At 40.1% G+C, this 15980-nt stretch overlaps 1 protein-coding gene across 3 annotated transcripts in view; it reads right to left on the reverse strand.

Moving 5' to 3' along the window:
* Positions 1-514: 514 nt before the first annotated feature.
* Positions 515-15980, reverse strand: part of LOC139275217 (periostin-like) — a 90315-nt gene continuing 74849 nt past the window's right edge. The window contains exons 17-23 of one of the 3 annotated variants that reach the window (XM_070892372.1): positions 13528-13605; positions 11046-11126; positions 9975-10022; positions 6813-6899; positions 5347-5433; positions 4336-4377; positions 515-1564 (exon numbers count right to left, since the gene is read on the reverse strand). In XM_070892372.1, the coding sequence (XP_070748473.1) occupies positions 1500-1564; positions 4336-4377; positions 5347-5433; positions 6813-6899; positions 9975-10022; positions 11046-11126; positions 13528-13605 (488 nt within the window). In that variant the 3' untranslated portion in view covers positions 515-1499. The remainder of the gene's footprint in view (positions 1565-4335; positions 4378-5346; positions 5434-6812; positions 6900-9974; positions 10023-11045; positions 11127-13527; positions 13606-15980) is intronic. The other 2 variants (XM_070892373.1, XM_070892374.1) reach the window with 2 other exon arrangements.

The following is a 15980-nucleotide window of genomic DNA, read 5'->3' on the forward strand; positions in this document are numbered from 1 at the left end:
CATTGGCCGGGAGTCTGCATACTTTTATTTTAAGATCGGCACAGCCGCCACGTCCCCAAACTTGCCGGGTCTTTCGGCCACTACCGGGCTCCCTCGCACCCAGCTACTATCAGGGCCAAAACCCAATAATGAAGATCAATTTAAAGGGCTGATTGCCCAACTTCCGGTGAGAAATGTAACTCCTCGTCAGTACAGACTATGAAATACTGGGTCTGCAACCTCAGCTTGTCAGTCCATTTAAATGAATAGACAAAAAAATGAGGAACTGAAATTTCACGATTTCCTAACCTGAATTCCCTGCAAGTGCTGCTCTCCCAGGGAGCGCCCAATCAGGGAATCATTCCTTAAATGTCTTAGAGCTACTTTCCATTCAGATCGCTAGGGCCCAAAAAATGGGCGATATATGGGCACTAGCTCAGTGATCTGAAGTGGAAAGTCTAGCCCTATAGAATGATTACTACAGTCAAATGGATAAACATGAGAAAACAGGATTAATTAAAACTAAAACCACACATGAGGAAGTATTCTTTAATGAATAATTGTTTCTCAAAGAGAATACAAAAAAAGCACCAAGTTCAGCATATTTTCCACAGATTTTTAGGCAAGGTTGGTTTCCCAAAATAGCATCAAGGTATGCTTCAAACTGCAAAAAGCAGAAATAAAGAACAAGTCTTTTAATGATACAAAACTTGAGTTCTTAAAAAGTGGTCAGAAAAAAGTTAATATGACTCAATTTACAAAAGTACGAACAACTTGAATTTGTGCTTGAGGACTGCAAAGCTTTTTATGTCTTAATATAAAATGCATGTTGGAAATAACCCATAGACTCACTAGAGCAAGCACTGATTTTAATATTTTGTTTCTTAACCATGCAGACATATCAGTTTCCATGCATTAGCCAATTCCCCATCCGTATTTATTAAGCCCAGCTTCAAAAATGGAAACAAACAGAAAACGTAAACTAATTTTTAATCTTTTTAAGCAGTTTATTTTGAAAAAATTCTAATTGATATGTTCTTGAACAGATTCCCGTTGTGCTTATGATAATCTCACTACTGAGAAAACCAGAAGATACATATTCATTCGTTGCTTTTTCCCCCCCAGATATGCCATAATTTTAACCTGGCAAAACAAAGTAATGTTACCAGAAATAAAAGGAACAAATAAATGCCTATTTAGTAAATTATGCATTTTACATTCTGAAAGATCCCTGACTTAATTTTCCAATAGTACCAATGAAATGCCTCCAGAATCTATCCAATTTTGTTTCTAAAATATACTACAAGAATTCAATGTCAAACATAGTGAAATAGGAAGTTAATATGTTTTGACTTTTGCTATTCAACATTCATGTAAACTGACAGGAGTTTGCGACATGTGCAAAACTGACATCCTTATCATTTGTGATTGCTGTAGGCCAGGCCTCAATTTAAAATGAGACTGTTCTTATTCAGTTGGATGTCCTGCATTTTCAGATAGCAAAAAGTTTCAAATCCTCCTTAAGATCGAATTGGTTTTCTTCGTGGGATTCTCTTCAATGCTTGTCTTGCTCTTCTTGATCCAGCTGAATGTGGAAATTATGGTACTTAAGGTTATATTCGAAAATACAGTTAAGTGCATTCTTGTAAAATGAGTAGCAAGCTATGCAATAGGGCTGTTTTGTTATTCTTTAGCCAGTGCTAATAATGTTATAATTATTCAAAGAACTTCTCATACAAAATTCAATTGTGTGAGAATTTTTATTAACAATTCCACTGCTATATCTCATTTCAGAATTTGACATTTATTGTGATAATATATTCCTTGAATATATTGTTTCCACATTGTGTACAATAACATAACTTTTAAGATAATTTCCCTCAACACCAAGTTGTTTCATCTCCAAAGTCGTCTCTTAAATTGACTCTGTCTCAGCAAGACCTAACTCAGCTGGAGCAGTGACAAACAACAAAGGAAAATACAATGTCAAAATAAATAATGCATGGTTCCTAGCCATGTGTATTTATTGAGAGGAGGATGGAAGGCTATATAGATCAATAGGATTGTGAGATTCTTTTCCCCCAGGAGAGGTAGGGGAAGGAAATTAATGTTTTTTAAAGCAGAGGTCAACAAGTGACTGTGGCGATCGGGGAGTGAGGAGAAGTCCATAATGGAATGAGGATACACGAATATTGGATGGAGTGGACTTGATGAGCTGTAAAGCTTTATCTTATGTTCTTATCTTAGTATCAGCCAGAAACTACGTACAAATAGTAACTCTGCTATTTTGTGTTTGAGAGTAGGTAACATAATAATCTGGATCTATGGCCTAGAAATTCGATCACGCCTGCTCGTTGTTCAAGTGCAAAATGGGTGCATAAGCATCTGATTTCGGGGGCGGGGCACGCGCTCATTACACGCCGGAAATAATCTACTGACCATATTGAAGGCGGCAGAAAAAGAGGTGTCCAGAGCCGGCCCTTTGCATATTCAAATAGGGGGAACGAACCGCTGTTTGAGGCCCCCATGCAAAATTGGGCCGCCCTGAATGCAGCTAGTGCCGAACCTTAACAGCACCGCTGAAGGCCGGCACAAAACTGTAATTAAAAAAATACCTGCCTGAATGTGGAGCTGAGAGGAGCACGAGCACAATGCTGTGTAGATAGTTCTATAAACTGCTTTTGTTTCTGTTATTTTACATGTCACTATTTTATTTAGGGTCTGTTATGATTTCACACTTGTTTTAACAGTGGTGATTGCCCCCAGTAAGTGATCTGGGGCCGAAATTGCTCACCGCCCAAAACGAGCCGCACCTACCACTCTTGAGGTGTCCTGGCCACCCCCTTGCATGGGATGGCCAAACTGGAGAAATTCAGCACTTCGTGCTTTTTTTTGAAGCGGGACGGAAATGGAGGTGGGGCGGATTGGCTGACGCTGCAAGTCATCAGCGCTGCACTGATGACCGCTTTCAGGCAGCCATGGGCCTTATAGAAAGGGGCAATTTCTGCCCAATGGTTTTTAAAACATAATTTGTAAAGATGTTAAAAAATGAATCCTGTTTCTGAAAAATGCTAAATTTCAGCATGCCATGGTATATATTTAGCTCTAAACATTGTATTGATGTTAAAATTAAGACATATAACTCTTAAAATAAGATGACTGAAATGTCTCAATCAGATTGAAAGTTATTGTTCATAAACAATCATTGATTGCATGTGTGGAGCTAATAAGCTTGTATTTCTTAGGAAATTTGATGTTGGTTTATAGCACAAATTTTCAAACAGGGATTCTGGGAGCTGAGGGTTTCTTGAGGAATTCCAAGGGGGTCCCTGAATCTAACTCAAACATATAAAATTCTTAAAGGGCTTGATCGGGTTAATGCTGGGAAAATGCTTCCTCTGGCTGAGGTATCTAGAACACAAGGTCACAGTCACAAAATAAGAGGTCAGCCATTTAGAACTGAGTTAAGGAGAAATGTCTTCACTCAAAGGGTTGTGAATCTTTGGAATTATCTATCCCAGCGAGCTGTGGATGCTCAGTCATTGATTTTATTCAAGACAGATACATTTTGGGGAACAAAGGGAATTGAGGGATATGGGGATAGTGCGGGAAGGTGGAGGTGAGGTAAAAGATCAGCCATGATCTTGATGAATGGCAAAGCAGGCTCAAGGGACCAAATGGCCTACTCCAACTCACATTTCTTATGTTCTTATGTTCTGAAGTTATCTGCTTTCTGTTCATCTGCCATCAGATGTCTTTATTTATTGGCTTACCAGACAGTTATTTCTGTTGCGGTATATTACATAGAGTTACATGACATTTACAGCATAAGAAAAGGCCATTGTTTCTATGCCGATAGCTCCTCCCACTCTATTTACTTCATCTTACTCCATCAAGATAACCTTCTATTAATTTTTCCCTCATCCACTTATTTAGCTTCCTCTTAAATGCATCTATGCTATTCGGCTCAATGTTGTAGGGAGTTCCACATTCTCACCATCACTTCAATGGAACTGCATATCGGGCAGGGCATATAACGGGCGACTGATTTGATACGGCCCGACTGCCCAAGATGAATTGCTACCCCAGTCTTTTGGAAGTGAGGATGGGGAGGGTTCCTGGGAATGTGAAAATATTTGCAGAAAAAACTCTATAAACCACTAATCTATATCTTTCCCATATTTTATAGATAGCATAAACCACCTTGATTCACTGGCTTCAAATTTCCAAACACAAGGCTGACAGCTCTGTTGCAATTGGAGAACCTAAGCACCGTGTCAAACACTGAAAAGTTATCTCACACTGAAAAATGAACAGGATATCCAGCATCTTTATAAGTAATTAAGACTAACATACCTGGTATCCTTTTAAAAGCATAATTCATTCTCCTTGTAGGTTCTTTAAAAGAAAATACATTCAATTAGAAACAAAAGCAGAAATGTATGAAATATACGGTCAGTCAGGATCTGTAAAGAGAAAGGCAAGCGACTGTATGTTGGTCATCAGAATTTTCCTCTGGTACATTTAATTTGGTTCTACCTGATGGGTAAATCTAAATAGCTTCAGGGTGCAAATATATCATTTTATATATTCATTCCTCTTTAAAGAAGATTTATTTACAACTGGAATTAACCACAAAAAAATATCACAGCAGTTCATGCTGTCAGAAGTCAGAAGGTTGTGGGTGTAAGTCCCACTCCAGGGACTTGAGCACAAAAATCTAGAGTGGCTGAGGAACTGAGGGAATGCCGCACTATCGGAGGTGCCGTCTTTTGGGTGAGACGTTAAGCCGAGGCTCCATGTGCTCTCTCAGGTGGATGTAAAAGATCATATGGCACTATTTTGAAGAAGAGCAGGGGAGTTATCCCTGGTGTCATAGCCAATATTTATCCCTCAATTAACATCACTGAAACAGGTTATCTGATCTTTACCACACTGCTGTTTGTGGGAGCTTGCTGTGCGCAAATTGGCTTCAGCATTTCCTATATTACAACAGTGATTACACTTCAAAAGTACTTCATTGGCTGAAAAGTGCTTTGATTCTACCGGGGGTCATAAAAGGAGCTATATAAATGCAAGTCATTCTTTCTTTCTTTCTGTGACAGCTATGGCACTTTTCTTCAGTGTGAACTCAGCCCTGCAGTCACTGCAGCGGCTCTAATGCACAGTTTTTGGACTTGGCTGATCCTATGAACTAAGCTTTCCTGAAAGTTTCCACAAACTACAACAAGGCCTCAGTAAAAAGTCACTATGCAAAGAGATCATAATTGTCACTATCGCTTTGATTTTGTTCCAGTAGCTTCCTCAGCCTGTTGTATGAGTAAATATAATTGCAAACATGCTGTGAATTTCAGAGGATGCTCTAACCTGCATGAATAAGTCTGGTGACTTCTTTTTCATGTTCGCTCAATGGCTCACCCTCAATCGTAACTTTAGTGAATCTGGATGAGGAGCCTGCAGAAGTAACAGTGAATGACACAGCATTGGTATTTGGTGTACAGCAGGTATCAATACAGGAAGGTATCACTTCATTTAGGAAGGTTGCTGAGCCAAGTCATTCTTGGCTGAATGTGGAAGAATCTCCAATTATTCAATGACATACAGTGTGCCAGTCTTATAATTATTGAGAATTAACAAACCAAATTTTCTGTTTTCCATTGTCAATGCTACAGGAAAGATTGTAGTTTCTTTAATCAGATAGGTTTAACCCAGCACAAAGTTGTAAAGTGGACTTTTTCCCATTTCGAATAAACACCCAATAAAACATAAAACATAAGACATAAAACACCCAATTGTTTAGCCTTTCGAAGAGCACACAAATTTGTTGATATTGAAAATCTGTGAATAACATCTTGGTGAATTACTTTAAAATTCACAGATGAGCAAATTATATCATATTTATGGTTAATGGAAGGGTAGTATAAAAGTGATAGACAGCGGATAAGTCTCGCAACCTTCAATATTTTCTCTCTTCAAATGGAGCACTTTGTTGCTAGCTGTGGTAGATGCATTGCTACACCACTTGTGAACTTGACCAATATAACCAACTCAGATTGTGGCACAAAAATCATATACCAGCACTTTTAGCCATGCACTCTCTAAGCTAACCATGTTTAGTATCAACCTCAAATACAAATGAAAACGCCTAAAGATTGTTAATGGGAGGGTGGGTGGGGGGGGGGATGATTAGGGACTGATCATTCACTATTCAGAATGCAATAATTTTGACACAGAATACAAAGATTGTTAATAAAAAGGACAATGTAGGGGAGGAGGTTTCCATTGGCTGCGTTTGATTATCCTGATATCCACAGAAAACAACTTCAATAGTTAACACAAATGACTGTACCCATTCATAAGCGTAGGAAGGTTTCTATAATCTGCATTTGAAGTGAATATCCACTATCAATTGTAAAACACCTTTGCTAATGAATAAAAATAAATGCACAAAGAGAAATGGTGGCCTCCGCAAGTTGTGTTTGATTTTTATCAGTGTCCAGAGTACAATAACTTTGATAGTAAATACAGAGGAATATTCCCTTGTATTATGGAATAAATGGAGAATACAGATAAATGGAGGTTTCCACAAGTAAGGTTTAACTATCCATGGAAAAAATGTGAAGTGGACATAAACAAATGCAACCTTGGATTGTTAATGAATTCGGCAGAAATTTTTTCAGGCTGTGTTTTGACATCCGGTACCAAAGAACTTTGTCAGTAAACTAGAGAAATGTTTCTTTCGACTGTTTGAGGACGTCCTCAAATGCAGTGTTTGAGTATCAAATGTCCAGCAAATGTCAGGAGGCAAAGGCCAGAGCCACTAGCTCACTCACCTCCGTGAAGGAGTTTTTGGATTTCTTCATCCTCAAATAATTTGGGATCACCCTCAATAATCCTGGTAACTTCGGTGAACTTTGTTCCTGACAAGATAGATGTCAATGGTGAATCTTAAATATTTTCACTACTTCTACCGCATGAAGATGCACATAATATATAGAAAATACAAAAAGATTAGCCAATTTGAATTCCTGATTATAATTACCAAGATTTTTAGTGCAATGATTTTTTAACTGTACCTGATAAAAAACACTTGTAGTCTCATTTTTAAAAATCAGATTCATACATTTTATTAATGTCATTGAGTGGCCAAGACATAAACCTAAAAATTAAGCTATGTGATATTATTATTCAAATGATTAATATTAAATTCCTGTAGTATATTTTAACAGATATGTTTACCCATTTATTTTAATAGGTTAATGCTTCCATTAAAGTAGTAGAGAGAAGAGTTTCAGACAATTGCACAAAGCATTTATACAATAATATCTCATGAGGTAATTTCTGGGTAATCGTTTTGGTGGAGGAAATGGAACAATTTTCAAAATATCCAGTTCTTCCTGTGATATTTATCTAATCGTCAAGCTAAGAACTGATGGAAGCATTCCATCTTAAAAAACTTCAGTAGTATTAGAGGGGTGGATTTAGATTTGTCTTCTGAACTTAAAATCAAACTCAAACTTTAACTTTTAACAGCTGTCACAGTAAAAAGGATTTTATCCCATCAGTCTGGGTCAAATGAGAATGCACAATGCAGAACTGCATTGTTCAATGATCATTTCGGATCTTACTCCATGTAAGGCATGGGTCTGATGTATTTACAGAGGAACAAGTCCAACGCTGCAGTACTGTTCTTCACTATAACATACCATTTCCCCACTATTTCCATAACACTATAGTTGTGCATCAAGACAGTGATGTACATTAGTAGAATTCCACTGTTTCTGAACAAACCTCAGGCAGTAATTAAAGGAAAATAATATTTTACTCAGTTGTTGAAGTGACACTTGGGTAGATTTTCGTCTTCATCACCTGAAAATCAGGTAGGATTTGACTCCAGGGTCTCATTGAAATATTCATTGCCTGGTCGGCGGGCAGTGGTGGGAATTTCAGGCTGGCAGGGCATCCGTGTGAATAATCATCCGGTAAGTGGTGAGAGAGTCCAGCACTGATAACAATCAGGGGATGGTGGGGAGGGAGGGGGTGGTAAGCCCAGGGCAAAGGAGGCCCAAGTACTCCTGCTTCTTCAGGCCAACAAGGAAACTTTTTTTTAAGTCAATTTACCTCGCTGGACCTCCTCTGGCCCTCGAACCAGCTCCCGGCAGGTTTGGCCTGGTGGGAAAGTCACCACTACTCCTTCGCTCAGGCCTCCAGTTGAAATAGCAGATCCAGCTTCGATCACATCATCGGAGCCCGACCAGCATATTTATAGAAGACCCTGCCAGCTTGGGGTGGATGTCCATGCCTCCTTCAATTTAAAATGTAGTCGGTCAGATCCGGGGTGGCGGGTGGGGAAAAGAATGGGTAAGTCCCCTGTTCCATTTTATCTGTCCCGCCCCCAGCAGAAACCAGGCAGGGAGAGCTAAAATTGAGGCCATGGAATCAGGCCTCTGCCCACTTTATGTAGGCCTCGGATTTCTGATGTTCCACAGCAGAGTAAGCAGGGCCTGCAACTACAAATCAATAGGTCCAAGACAGAGCTGTTCATGAGATGGCAAGGGCATTCCCGGCTTCCTGCCTCCATTTCCTGCAATTATGGCCATTGGCGCTTAGATGCAGGGGCACCCAAAAAGCTGGTGTTGGGTCTGTACCAGGTATTCCCTTCAGATTGAAGGTGCTCCTGGTCCTGAGCCTGGGCAAGTTCTGCACACAAGGTGCTTTACTCCTACCCAGCATTTGTGGGCTGGAGGGCAGGAATATTAATCCCATATCTACTTACAGGATTTATGCAATGGATGCCTTGAAAACAAGCTATATATGAATGCTATCGAATTAATCCTTACTTATTTAGCTCAAAAAGATTATTTTAGATCACCGACAGTTTTTTCTCTGAAGTGTCTTTGGATTTAGAAGATTACATTCTGTTACTGGTAGTAACTGGGAACAGTGCTACTGACTATACCACGACCTTTGATGAGAACAGGCTCCTGCCAGTTTATGGTACTTTTTCTTCATCCTTTCTAGCATCATTATTAGAGCTACCTGTGGAAGCAGAATTCTGTGGTATAAATGGGGGCACATCATGGCTAATATACGGATCTTTGCCAGTACCATTGGTGAAGGCAAGACCAGTTGGAAGCTGGTCCTGTCCTTACCAAGTTGGTGGAAGTTAGATGTAGTCCTTACTACTAGGGGGATCAAGGGGTATGGCGAGAAAGCAGGAATGGGGTACTGAAGTTGCATGTTCAGCCATGAACTCATTGAATGGCGGTGCAGGCTTGAAGGGCTGAATGGCCTACTCCTGTACCTATTTTCTATGTTTCTATTTCCTTTACCACCTTCCATGTGTTTAAGAGGATGGTGGCCTTACATTGCTGCTTTTTGTTATTTACCATTAATTGAACAACTAACTTTTTCAGATCGCATTTCAGTGGTAGTTGGTAATAAAGGTAATGCATAAACTTTGGTAGGCAGACATTTACATTTAAATTTGCCACTTCAATTGTAAAACATGGGAGATTGGGCAGCACAAGGCATTCCATTTGTACTATCAGAATTAAATTTACTGCAGTATCCTTGTGTGAACAGCTAGCTCAGTGTTTTGTTGCTGCAGAATAATCCACTCGCCTTGTGAGGAAATCAGGCACAAATGTCAAATTAGGATTTATTTCAATGTAATTTCAACATGCTGCTCTGTAAATATTTAAACATGTAACATCATTGTCCATTTAAAAAATCTACAAAAATAAACTTCTCTTTCTACCATAAAAGGTTACCAAGCATTGCCCGGAGTCAGCAGTCTCAATGTCTACAATTTTTTATTGTGGGAGAGGCAAAACACCAAGGCCAATTTGGGGGTGGGGGTGAGGGGGGTGTGGTATGGCGGGGGAATTGGAAATTTTCTTTCCGATCCCCTTATGCGGTCAAAATTAGTTCAGTACACAACACTGATCATAAGTTATCAAATTGGAACATTTCTTGAAAAGTAAACTACAAACCTCCGTCAATAAATTTGGCAAGGGTGTCAGCATCGCCGTCAAATGTTCCTGAATCACCGTCGAGAAAGAGAGAGAATAATAAAATTACATTAAGTCTCTGCTGAAACAATATCAATACCCTTTATGGTATTATACCATTGTAAATCAACCAGTATACTCAATTGTAATGTTAATTCCCAATTTCTCATGCTTTCCATTTCCACTCTTGGCACATCTATCATTAAAACTTTAAACTCTACTTATTTATTATTTAGATTAAAACATGGCTAGAAATTGGTTTGCGTTGCACGATCCTTGTGCCAGAACATGTAGGCCTTGGGCCCACCCTTTTCCCAGTCCCTGTCCCTTCCATTTGCGCAATGTGCATTCCAGTGCCAGTCCAGCTTGGCTCAGTCTCTTCTTCACCTTCTCCCCTGCCAGCATGCAGCCACCATCCTTGTACTGGTCTCTGCTGCTCCCACTGCCCAACATTCTTCTGATATTTTGCAGGGTCTGATCTCCTCTTCACTTCTTCTGGGCCTTGTAGCGATCTTTGCTATTGTTGCCTCTGCTGCTCCCGCTGCCCTGTTTTTCCACCCAGTCCTTCCTACTGGCCCAAGCACTGCAGTTGCCATCCTCACTGGCCAACTTCCATCCAGCCTCCTGCTGGCAATAGCCTCTTCTTATGCCTCCTCTGCACACCTCACAGAACTTGCAGTCGTGGTCACGTTCTTCGGCCCAGTCCGTGGCACGCCCGTTGGACCGATGTTTGAGTCTGATTCTGCTTCTCTTCTGAGTCTTCTTCATCCCCTCCTGGGCCCTACAATTGCTATCTATGCATCCCTCAGTGCTCCTCTTCCTTCTTAGCACTATTAGTACTTTACTAATTCATAATTTACTTTTCATGGAGTATCAAATTGATGCCCATCCTATCAAATATGTAAGTATGAATGAATGAATGAAGAATGATTAAGTGTTGAGAACTGCTGTCTGATTTTCTATTATATTTACTTATTAAAATTACTTATGAGAATGGCATACATTTTAACATAACTAGATAAAAATAATCATAATAACTAATTAAGAACTCACCGCTTTGAATGACCTTTCCACTAATTACTTTTATTTCTGGCTTAGTTGTAACAATTCTTGTAATTTCTGTGACCTTAGTTTCTGAGAAGCAAAGATATTTGTGCTGTTATTTAACTAGCATCCACTCCTCCAGATTCAAGTCGAGTGAACCTGGACTTGAATCAAGTCTATAAATCTTGAAACTGATAAGTAAATGACGAATTTCCTTTGTCGGACTGAGTCTAACATAAAATGGAAATCTACTTACACAATACAGTATTACCATTCATGCATTTGTATCAAATTCCTTGGCCCACTATTTTATAAGCAACGTTAACCCATTTAAAATAGTTTTTCCAGTGTCAACAGCAGGCAGACCAGTTTTTCTGTGGGTATTAATCCCGTTCCAGTACAGTGGTGCAATTAGGCTCAGACTTGCAGGTTTATCGAACACCTCTTGATTTTCCATTTCTGAAAAGCCAACTGAGGTCAGGGTAACGAGAAGGTTTATTTTTAATCACTTCAGTTTTTAAACACTTCAGTTTGGTTGCAAGCTCGTGCTTAACAGGACAAAAGGCAAATGCATGTTCAAATGATAATGAGGCTCAGTTGCGCAACAAATGAATTGGATGTCAAATTGGATCGTTTTTATTGGTCTCCTGCCATCTTACTACTGTCAACAGTGTTACTGTCCATATCATTAACAGAAGAGTAGTTGAATATTTACTGTTTTGATTGCCAATGGGTAAAGCATGAGGTAGTAGAAATGTACACCCTCAGCATGCTTGTTACAATACCAATGTAACATTACTAGTCCCTCATTTATATCTAGGGTGGCCAAAGTACAGGTGAATTACGTTCAGTAGAAAGCTACATTTAGGCCTAAAATGAGCACAAAGCATATTCATTTAGCAAAGGGATGGCCTACAGCCAATCTGTGCAGGCGATGGTCCCATTCCTAAATTTTTGTGGGGCTTTTTTATTTTAAAAAGGTGTCCCATGCCCACTCTGACCCCTCCACCTGGCACTTACCTGAGGGCTGGTGCTGGCCCAAAATTGAAGTCTTCACTCGGGTGAGCCGTCTGTGGAGATATGATGAGGCCCACTGATCAATCTCCATTGATTCTCGTGCCTCTTGGTTCAGCCACATGCTGATTGCACAGTAACGATTCCACCCCGATGGAGCCAGCACAATTATGGCTCCATCAGCCACAATTTCCCATTGCTTCCAAGATAGTTCTTCAGCAGAGGCTGTAACTGATTGTGTTACAATGCTGCCTGGCCCTTGAAGCTGCTGCAGGAATCAGAGTCCAATGGCAGCAGGCAATTTCCTTAACTTCAGTGAAGAGGTGTGAGACACAGGTGGAAATCTTGGTGGGAGGCTGTTGAAATTATGATAGTAACCTGACACCAGGAAATACATTAGGGTCAGCGCCGATTACTAAGCTTGGATATTGAGGGAATCATTGGCTATGGGGATAGTGCAGGAAAGTGGTTGTGAGGTAGAAGATCAACCATGATCTCAATGAATGGCGGAGCAGGCTCGAGGGGCCGAATGGCCTACTCCTGCTCCTATTTCAGACGTTCTTATGTGAAAAGCTCCCCTACCCTGCCTTGCCCCACTTCCATCAGCCGTGATGCTGGCAACAAAAAGTAGCTTTTTGTTTACAACTTCACGTAAATTTATATAAAACTAGTTTTCATACATAGCTGATTTTTACTTTTGATATAGAGAAGTGTCCACTTCATTGAAAATGTACCTTTTCTCACTGGGTTAATATTGCACAGATAATTGTACAAGTTCACGTTCCCCGCGCAAATCGGTAACACGGTCCGTGCAAATATTAGGAATTCAAGTACATGCTCATCACAATTTTAGATCCATTTATCATTCCTTATGTTTGGGGAGTCAATGACTTGGGGTGGGGGGGGGGGATCATCATTCTAAAATTATTATTGTGAGTAGGAATAGAGGAAGTTTGGTTAAACAGGGGGTTATTGGAGAATGCGATGCTTTGACAAAGGGAGGTAGAGACAATGATAAATAAATATAAAGGCAAAAGTGGATAAATATTTGAAGCAGAGGAAGATATAGGGCTAAGGGGAAAATGCTAATTAGATTTTTGATGGCTTCAGCAAAGAGCAGACACAGACACGAGACACAGAATCAGGTTCTGTACTGTAAATTCTTAGCAGGCAAGACAAATAAATTCATAAAATTATCTCTCAGGTTTAATAAAAGACAGATCCCTGCCAAGACATGAGACCTATTGCACATTAAAAGATTTATCAGTGCATTATTTGGCATTCATTTGCACCACAAATATGCGACAGTGCTTTATAAACATTAGTCAGAAAGGAAAAATAATTGAGTCGCCTGCACCTCCACAAAGCCCGTTGGCTTCGAGAGAGAAGGGTAGAAAAGAGGAAAGATTAGGGAAAGAGCAGTTAGGAAAAGAAGGAACAGCTGCTGCAAACACAGTGCATGTGAATGTGTATCTACCATATGGAATCAGTCGGGTAATGGTTGTCCCAATTTCTCTGGTAATGTTTGGCTGAGAAATGACCTTGATAATACGAGCTGAAAATGCAAGGACAATAGGATTTAACGACAGGTACCCTCAAGCTATAACACATTAATCGATCACCACTTCCTCCAGTTTAACAGCAACCTGTGATCTGAATCATATGCCCACGGTTTTGGAGAGACAGCTTTGAAATGATTAAAATACAAGAAATGTTATGATAATACATAGAGATTTCAATAAGTAAACTTAAGATTGATTTGATTGTCCACATAAGTCACTGTCAAAAATAATTTTGAATTAACAAAAAGTAGTTTGTAAGCAAATTTACTCTGTTTTATCAGCATGGTCATTTTATTGGATGCCTTCTCTTTAGTGTACTAGTTACTGAATTAATTTTTTGCCATAATAGGTACTTTTTTGTCCTGTCACTGTTAACTAAGTTAAGTCCTTCTCATTGCTTCTTATCCAATAATAATGATCCTACTTGCACTATATGTTCCAAAAACATCCTAACTTCACTCCTGTTCTTTTGACAGGGTCCACCTTTCTGCACCATATTCACTCTCCTTTCTACTTACTGATACATCTCTGACCTTCCATAGTCTGTCAAAAAAAAATCCCATTCCATGTTAATGTAATTCTTCCATTTTTTGTAGAATCCCTCTTCTTCAAGCATACAGCTTCGCAGGCATATAACTCATCATCACTTCCATCTCCTCACCATCGAGGCCACTTTTTTCTGGCTTTCAGCTGAATTTATAATGGGGAACAAAGAAATGGCAGACCAGTTGAACAAATACTTTTGTTCTGTCTTCAGGAAGGAAGACACAAATAACCTTCCGGAAGTACTAGGGGACCGAGGGTCTAGTGAGAATGAGGAACTGAAGGATATCCTTATTAGGTGGGAAATTGTGTTAGGGAAATTGATGGGATTGAAGGCCGATAAATCCCTGGGGCCTGATAGTCTGCATCCCAGAGTACTTAAGGAAGTGGCCCAAGAAATAGTCGATGCATTGGTGATCATTTTCCAACAGTCTATCGACTCTGGATCAGTTCCTATGGACTGGAGGGTAGCTAATGTAACATCACTTTTTAAAAAAGGAGGGAGAGAGAAAACAGGTAATTATAGACTGGTTAGCTTGACATTATTAGTGGGGAAAATGTTGGAATCAATTATTAAAGATGAAATAACAGCGCATTTGGAAAGCAGTGACAGGATCGGTCCAAGTCAACATGGATTTATGAAAGGGAAATCATGCTTGACAAATCTTCTGGAATTTTTTGAGGATGTAACTAGTAGAGTGGACAAGGGAGAACCAGTGGATGTGGTGTAATTGGACTTTCTAAAGGCTTTTGACAAGGTCCCACACAAGAGATTGGTGTGCAAAATTAAAGCACATGGTATTGGGGATAATGTACTGACGTGGATAGAGAACTGGTTGGCAGACGGAACGCAGAGAGTCGGGATAAACGGGTCCTTTTCAGAATGGCAGGCAGTGACTAGTGGGGTGCTGCAGCACTCAGTGCTGGGACCCCAGCTATTTACAATATACATTAATGATTGGATGAAGGAATTGAGTGTAATATCTCCAAGTTTGCAGATGACACTAAACTGGGTGGCGGTGTGAGCTGTGAGGGGGATGCTAAGAGGTTCCAGGATGAATTGGACAGGTTAGCTGAGTGGGCAAATGCATGGCAGATGCAGTATAATGTGGATAAATGTAAAGTTATCCACTTTGGTGGCAAAAACACGAAGGCAGAAAATTATCTGAATGGCGGCAGATTAGGAAAAGGGGAGGTGCAACGAGACCTGGGTGTCATGGTACATCAGTCATTGAAAGTTGGCATGCAGGTACAGCAGGCGGTAAAGAAGGCAAATGGTATGTTGGCCTTCATAGCTAGGGGTTTTGAGTATACGAGCAGGGAGGTCTTACTGCAGTTGTACAGGGCCTTGGTGAGGTCTCACCTGGAATATTGTGTTCAGTTTTGGTCTCCTAATCTGAGGAAGGATGTACTTGCTATTGAGGGAGTGCGGCGAAGGTTCACCAGACTGATTCCCGGGATGGCTGGACTGACATATGAGGAGAGACTGGATCAACTGGGCTTTATTCACTGGAGTTTAGAAGGATGAGAGGGGATCTCATAGAAACATATAAAATTCTGACGGGACTGGACAGGTTAGATGCAGGAAGAATGTTCCCAATGTTAGGGAAGTCCAGAACCAGGGGACACAGACTAAGGATAAGGGGTAAGCCATTTAGGACTGAGATGAGGGGAAACTTCTTCACTCAGAGAGTTGTTAACCTATGGAATTACCTACTGCAGAGAGTTGTTGATGCCAGTTCATTGGATATATTCAAGAGGGAGTTAGATATGGCCCTTACAGCTAAAGGGATCAAGGGGTATGGAGAGAAAACAGGAAAGGGGT

This window comes from Pristiophorus japonicus, chromosome 10 (assembly GCF_044704955.1).
Source record: "Pristiophorus japonicus isolate sPriJap1 chromosome 10, sPriJap1.hap1, whole genome shotgun sequence".
NCBI lineage: Eukaryota > Metazoa > Chordata > Chondrichthyes > Pristiophoridae > Pristiophorus > Pristiophorus japonicus.